This window comes from Trichechus manatus, unplaced genomic scaffold, assembly GCF_000243295.1.
Source record: "Trichechus manatus latirostris isolate Lorelei unplaced genomic scaffold, TriManLat1.0 scaffold00010, whole genome shotgun sequence".
Classification (NCBI taxonomy): Eukaryota; Metazoa; Chordata; class Mammalia; order Sirenia; family Trichechidae; genus Trichechus; species Trichechus manatus.
In genome coordinates this window covers 2,521,379-2,527,436 of record NW_004443946.1, presented here as the reverse complement: position 1 = coordinate 2,527,436, position 6,058 = coordinate 2,521,379, and the positions used below count along the sequence as shown (strand labels likewise).

Here is a 6,058-nt window from a genome sequence, read left to right as displayed (position 1 = left end):
CATTGCTGCCTTTGATATGATGCTAGAGACCCAAGGACCATCTCAGGCAGAGAGACAGAGCATCTTCAGACCCCACTTACCCTGTTCCCAAAGAGTGGCCCCAGAGGCACACAGGGGTGGTGCCACTTCTTGCCTTGGTCCATTCATAGACATAAACTGCGTCTGTGGTGAGTCCCTCCTCTGTGGCCTTACCCGTGGAGTCCCCAAACCCTGGCATGAGAAAATGCAAACACAGTATCATTGCCTATGAGGTATCATCATAAGCCTGCTTATTAAAAAATCTTTGTACAACATTCTAACACATACCTCTGTAGTCAACAGACAAGACATGAAAGCCACCGTCACTCAGCACCTAGATGACAAAGGAGCTGTTAGTACTTTAATTAGAAGATGTAAGCAGAAAAGGCAGTTTGATATTTCCCAACCCTCCCCAACGCATCCGTATCCCTAGTTGTGATAGATTAATAGATGGGGAAAAGGTGTATTTTTGAAATCAGTTGTTTGCTTTCAAACTTGACATCAGACTTGGTAGTAAAGCTAAAAAGCATCATGGCAGAGCTTAAAACAGCCTGGGCCAAGCCCTGGCTCTGCCACATACCAGCTGTGAGTTCTTAGGCAAGTTATTTAACATTTTTTAACATATTAATAAAATCTAAATATTCTGAGAAATTAGAAACAATAATAGCTACATTCAGAGTTGTTGGGAAAATTACATGAGATGATATATGTAAAGTATCTGGCTACACAGTAGGAAGATAATAAATGCCTTTTTAAAGAATTCCCTTGAAAATAAGTACTCTAGACAGAGTAGTATAAACAAAGAACAGTAAAATATATTAAATATGAACATATGAAGAGTTAACATCAATCAAAAATAAAGAAATCACTCAAATATATGAAATCACTGCCAAACCCCTAGTAGATAAAGGCACAATGCTACATGAAATACGTGTATAAACCAAAAACCAAATCCGTTGCCACTGAGTTAATGCCAACTCATAGCAACCTTACAGGACAGAGAAGAACTGCCCCATAGAGTTTCCAAGGAGCGGCTGGTGGATTCAAACTGCCAACCTTTTGGTTAGCAGCCGAATGCTTAACCACTGCGCCACCAGGCCTCTGAAATAATGTATACTGATAGAAGAAGAGAAGAGAGATAAAAGAGGACCAAAATTTACTGAGTAGGCACTTTTAGAACTTGATTTAATCTTCACAATTGTCCTATAAGGTAGGTATTATTCCCGTTTTACAGATAAAGAAACTGAGCCTAGGAAAGTTTAAGTAACCTCTTCAAGTTCACTCAGTTGGTTAGAGGTAGAACCAGGATTCACAGCTGGGTCTGCCTCTGTCTAAACACTGGGTTTCCCCTATTACATCATAGATATAGTTGGCGGAATCTCATTAGGAACGTTTAAATACAAATTGAACTAATAATGAGGAAGGTTTTTGCAATGAAGAAGTCGTTGGTCTTGCAAAATTCTATCATGCAATCTCTGGCATCATTTCTATCACCAAGGCATTGCATTGGGCAAATCTGCTGCAAAAGACCTCTTTAAAGTGTTAAAAAGCAAAGATGTCACCTTGAAGACTAAGGTGTGTGTCATGGATTGAATTGTGTCCCAAAAAAATACGTGTGTCAGTTTGACTAGGCCATGATTCCCAGTATTGTGTGGTTGTCCTCCATTTTGTGATTGATGAAATTTTCCTATGTGTTGTAAATCCTAATCTCTGCCTGTGGTTAATCAGGCAGGATTGGGTTATGCTGAAGAGGATTAGGGTGGGATGTAACCCCTTTCTCAGATCACATCCCTGATCCAATGTAAAGGGAGTTTCCCTGGGGTGTGGCCTGCATCATCTTTTATCTTACAAGAGATAAAAGGAGAGAGAAGCAAGCAGAGAGACGGGGACCACATACCACCAAGAAAGCAGCACTGGGAGCAGAGCGTGTCCTTTGGACCCAGGGTCCCTGCGCCTGAGAAGCTCCTTGACCAGGGGAAGATTGATGACAAGGACCTTCCTCCAGAGCCGACAGAGAGAGAAAGCCTTCCCCTGGAGATGATGCCCTAAATTTGGACTTGTAGCCTACTAGACGGTGAGAAAATAAAGTTCTCTTTGTTGAAGTCAGCCACTTGTGGTATTTCTGTTAAAGCAGCACTAGATAACTAAGACAGCGCGCCTGGCCCAAGCCATGGTATTTTCAATTGCCTCATGTGCATGTGAAAGCCGGACAATGAATAAGAAAGACAGAATTGATGCCTTTGAATTATGGTGCTGGTGAAGAATAGTGAATATACCACGGACTGCCAAAAGAATGAACAAATCTGTCTTGTAAGAAGCACCGCCAGAAAGCTTCTTAGAAGCAAGGATGGTGAGACTATGTCTCACATACTTTGGACATGTTATCAGGAGGGATCAGTCCCTGGAGAAGGACATCATGCTTGGTAAAGTAGAGGGTCAGCGAAAAAGAGGAAGACCCTCAAAGAGATAGATTGACACAGTGGCTGCAACAATGGGCTCAAGCACAAGAATGATTATGAGGATGGCACAGGACTGGGCAGTGTTTCGTTCTATTGTACGTAGGGTCACTATGAGGCAGAACTGACTTGACAGCACCTAACAACAATAATGAGGAAGTACATGGAACTTTTTATACCTATTTAAAGTACACCTCCTCCAAAAATGTTAGCCAAAACACAGTGCAACTAAGCACCAGGGAACTAGGAATATTCATGTGTTGTTCATGGCATCATAGATTGAAGGACCACTTGACAATACAACTTAGAACAACACAGCAGCAATCCTACTCCTAAGAATGCATCTCTAGGGATAAATGCAAATGAAGAAAAAACTAGATGCTTAAAGTTTTTCTGTAGACATACTTTTTTAAATGAATTTTCAAAGAAAGTATAATCAGCAGCAGTGGGATGGTTAAGTAAATAATTCTCTATAAATATAAGGGAAAATGATTCAGCCTTTAAATTGGTAACTGTGATGACTATGGAGCCCTGGTGGCACAGTGTTTAAGAGCTATGGCTGCTAACCAAAAGGTCGGCAGTTCGAATCCACCAGCTGCTCCTTGGAAAAGTCTATGGGGTAGTTCTGCTCTGTTCTATAGAGTTGCTATGAGTCGGAATCGACTTGACGGCAACAGGTTTTATGATGACTATAAAAACGTGGAAGAATTTTTATAAAATATTAAGTAAAAGAACACAACATAAAAATATAGAGAGATATAATCACAGTAACGTAAAAACTTCATATAAGGAAAAAGATAAAGACTAGGTGAGAATGAAAATAACTGTAGTAGGTGATTGAAATGATGAATGGATGGATGAGAAAAGAAAGGAGGGGGAATTGGAGGGAGAGAAAGAAAGCTAATAACAAAGTTGGAAGGGCTAAGGAAGTTTGGTCATGCTGGGATGTGATAACTATGGCACTTGGTGCCCAGGTACGTGCCTGGAGGAAGAAATCCCGTCATACCAGCCGCTCTCCCTCCCCACCCATCCTAACTACCACAAGGATGATATGGCTACTTTTTACACCTACAACCCTTGTCCTTTCTGGGTACATACAGGGTATACAATTCAGTTTTGTCAAGAGTAGGGGGGAAAAGTGCATGTTCTCACCAACATCCTCTTCACCACCATCCCACGTGGGAAGTTCAAGGAGTGGGGTACAGAGTGGAAAGCAAACCTAACACTCTATAGACATTATCATCCCCAGGCAAAACTGTATCCAGCCCAGCACCACTCCACAGAGGCTGGCTCTGAGAAGGCAGTGATGAGGAGAAGGAAAGAGGAAATAGGATAGAAGCTTCCTGCTTGCCCAAGGAGGGATGAGGGGGAGAATGAAGAAGGTGCTGCCAGGATTCTGAGCCCTGCTAATACTGTTATATAAGGAATGAGCTCTGAGATGGAAGGTAGCATGTGGGAGGAAGGGTCCAGGTCCTGTGGTTGATAATTGAAGAAGCAGCACAGTCACCTGTGGCAGAGATGACCTAATTGGAGCGCGGGAGAAGATAAACATCTTGCCTCACCGGCTCTGAGTCAGATATGACTGAGTGGAAATGCTGCCATCTTCTACACGCTTGGAAATTCAGAGGCTGTCCCAAAAAACTGGAGTCATACCCAGCTTAGAAAGGAGAGCAAAGGGGTGGCAAAAGCTTATATGGGGCTGAAGCCAGAGCTTCAATATCTTTTAAAAGTGGGCCATCTGGGTCTTTATCCTATACCACAGAAAAGGTTGCTTCTTTTAGGAGTGATCATTTCACACTCAGTATACTCTCTGCCCCCACCCCCTACCCCTCAAAAAAGAGCAAGTAGTGTTTTGAACTCCACTAGCAATGAAGATAATCAATTCATGAAAGTGAGACCCAGAGATGTTCACATTTTGTTTTGAAGCCTCATGGTCAATAGAGGAAGAAAAGTCCACTGGTGGAACTTTGGGTCCCAGACACAACAACTTCCCCGCCGCCACCCCCAACCGGTGATGCCCTGGGACCTCTCAGTAGGTTGCCATGCTGAGGACCTGATGAAGATCTATCGCCGTAGCCCAGAATAAACAGATTTATAAAATTAGTGCCTTGAGGCCTCTTCAGACATACCTTTATTAGTTTAAGTCGGTGAGAAGCTGCCCTGTAGAGGAGGTTTAAAAAAAAAAAAAAAAAAAGAGTGAGAATTAGAATTACAGTGACAAATTCAATAAAAAATCACTACAATGCTGCTGGCATCTGATCTCACACCTTTCTTTCTTAGGTTAGAGAAATAACTAACTAGGAGAAAGGGAAATATCTTTTCGTGTCAGAGCCAGCTTGGCTCTGTCAGAGTGAATGATGGATGCTTCCCCATTATTGTAGCATTCCTCTAAAGGAGTCCTGAATGCCCAGGTCCCGCTAATGTTTCTCAACATAAGCATTTCAAGAAATATTGATGATCCATCTCCTTTCACTCCTATACAGCAAAACTTACTTCTAAAAATATCTTTAGAAGCTAAAGGAAAATAAGTTCCAGAAAGTAGTGTTTCAGAACAAGGGATGATGTAGTTAAGTTACACTAAACTAAAATTTGCCTGTGCCCTGTCAGCTCTGCCATTACATACAAGATGAAGTGAAGGAGAGACTCACAGCCATAGAGATACAATAAAAATTTTTCCCCAAAAATGACCATACTGTCCACTCTCTATGTGCCACATTAATGTGAGTTAGAGATGATTCAAAAAATAGAGAATTTTTCAAAACCATTTGCATTTTGTCTTAGAGAAATTTCTTAAGCTTTAGTGGATTGTGAAGCCCTTTGAACATCTGGTTAAAGCTACAGACCCACTTCCCAGGGAAATATACACACACTTCAAATTTTATGTACAATTTTTGGGGGCCCATGGACCTTCTGGGGCTTCCATAGATCCCAAGTTTAGAACCACTGTTTTCGATGCATCAGCAAGACATACATCCTCATTCCCTATCCCCTCCCACTTGGCCTCCCTTCACTCAGTACTGCTGATAGTGAACTGAGACTTCTAGACAGGGAATGAGAGGAAGCTGTGGCAAACTCCAAAGCCAGTAAATCTGGGATAACCAAGGGCAATTGCAGATTCACACATGCATGTAATACAAACATGATTATGTGGTCCACATGATCCTCTGAATAAATAAATTGTAAAACCGTGCCCAAGTTTACACATTCAGAATGCAATGTTGAATTTCACAGGAAATCTCAGCAAATGTGATTCTTGAATAGATACATCAAGAAAATGCCTTGACACCCGCAGTGAGAAATCTGAAAGGGAACTTAGGAAAACAATTCTATTTACTATAGCATCTAAGAGAACAAAATACCTAGGAATAAATCTAACCAGGTATGTGAAGGACTTATACAATGAAAACTATCAAACCCTATTGAAAGAGATTAAAGAAGACTTAAATAAATGGAAAGATGCTCCAGGTTCATGGATTAGAAGACTTAATATTGTTAAGCTGTCACTACCACCCAAAGCAACCTACAGATTCAACACAATCCCGATCAAAATTCCAATGGCCTTCTTTACAGAAATAGAAAAACCA

At 41.4% G+C, this 6,058-nt stretch overlaps 1 protein-coding gene across 1 annotated transcript in view; it reads right to left on the bottom strand.

The window, feature by feature from the left end:
- The window catches only part of ABHD12B (abhydrolase domain containing 12B), a 39,213-nt gene that overhangs the window by 15,630 nt on the left and 17,525 nt on the right, over positions 1 to 6,058 (bottom strand). Inside the window, exons 5-7 of the mRNA XM_023726111.1 lie at positions 4,604 to 4,634; positions 307 to 352; positions 81 to 210 (exon numbers count right to left, since the gene is read on the bottom strand). Coding sequence (XP_023581879.1) covers positions 81 to 210; positions 307 to 352; positions 4,604 to 4,634 — 207 coding nt within the window. The remainder of the gene's footprint in view (positions 1 to 80; positions 211 to 306; positions 353 to 4,603; positions 4,635 to 6,058) is intronic.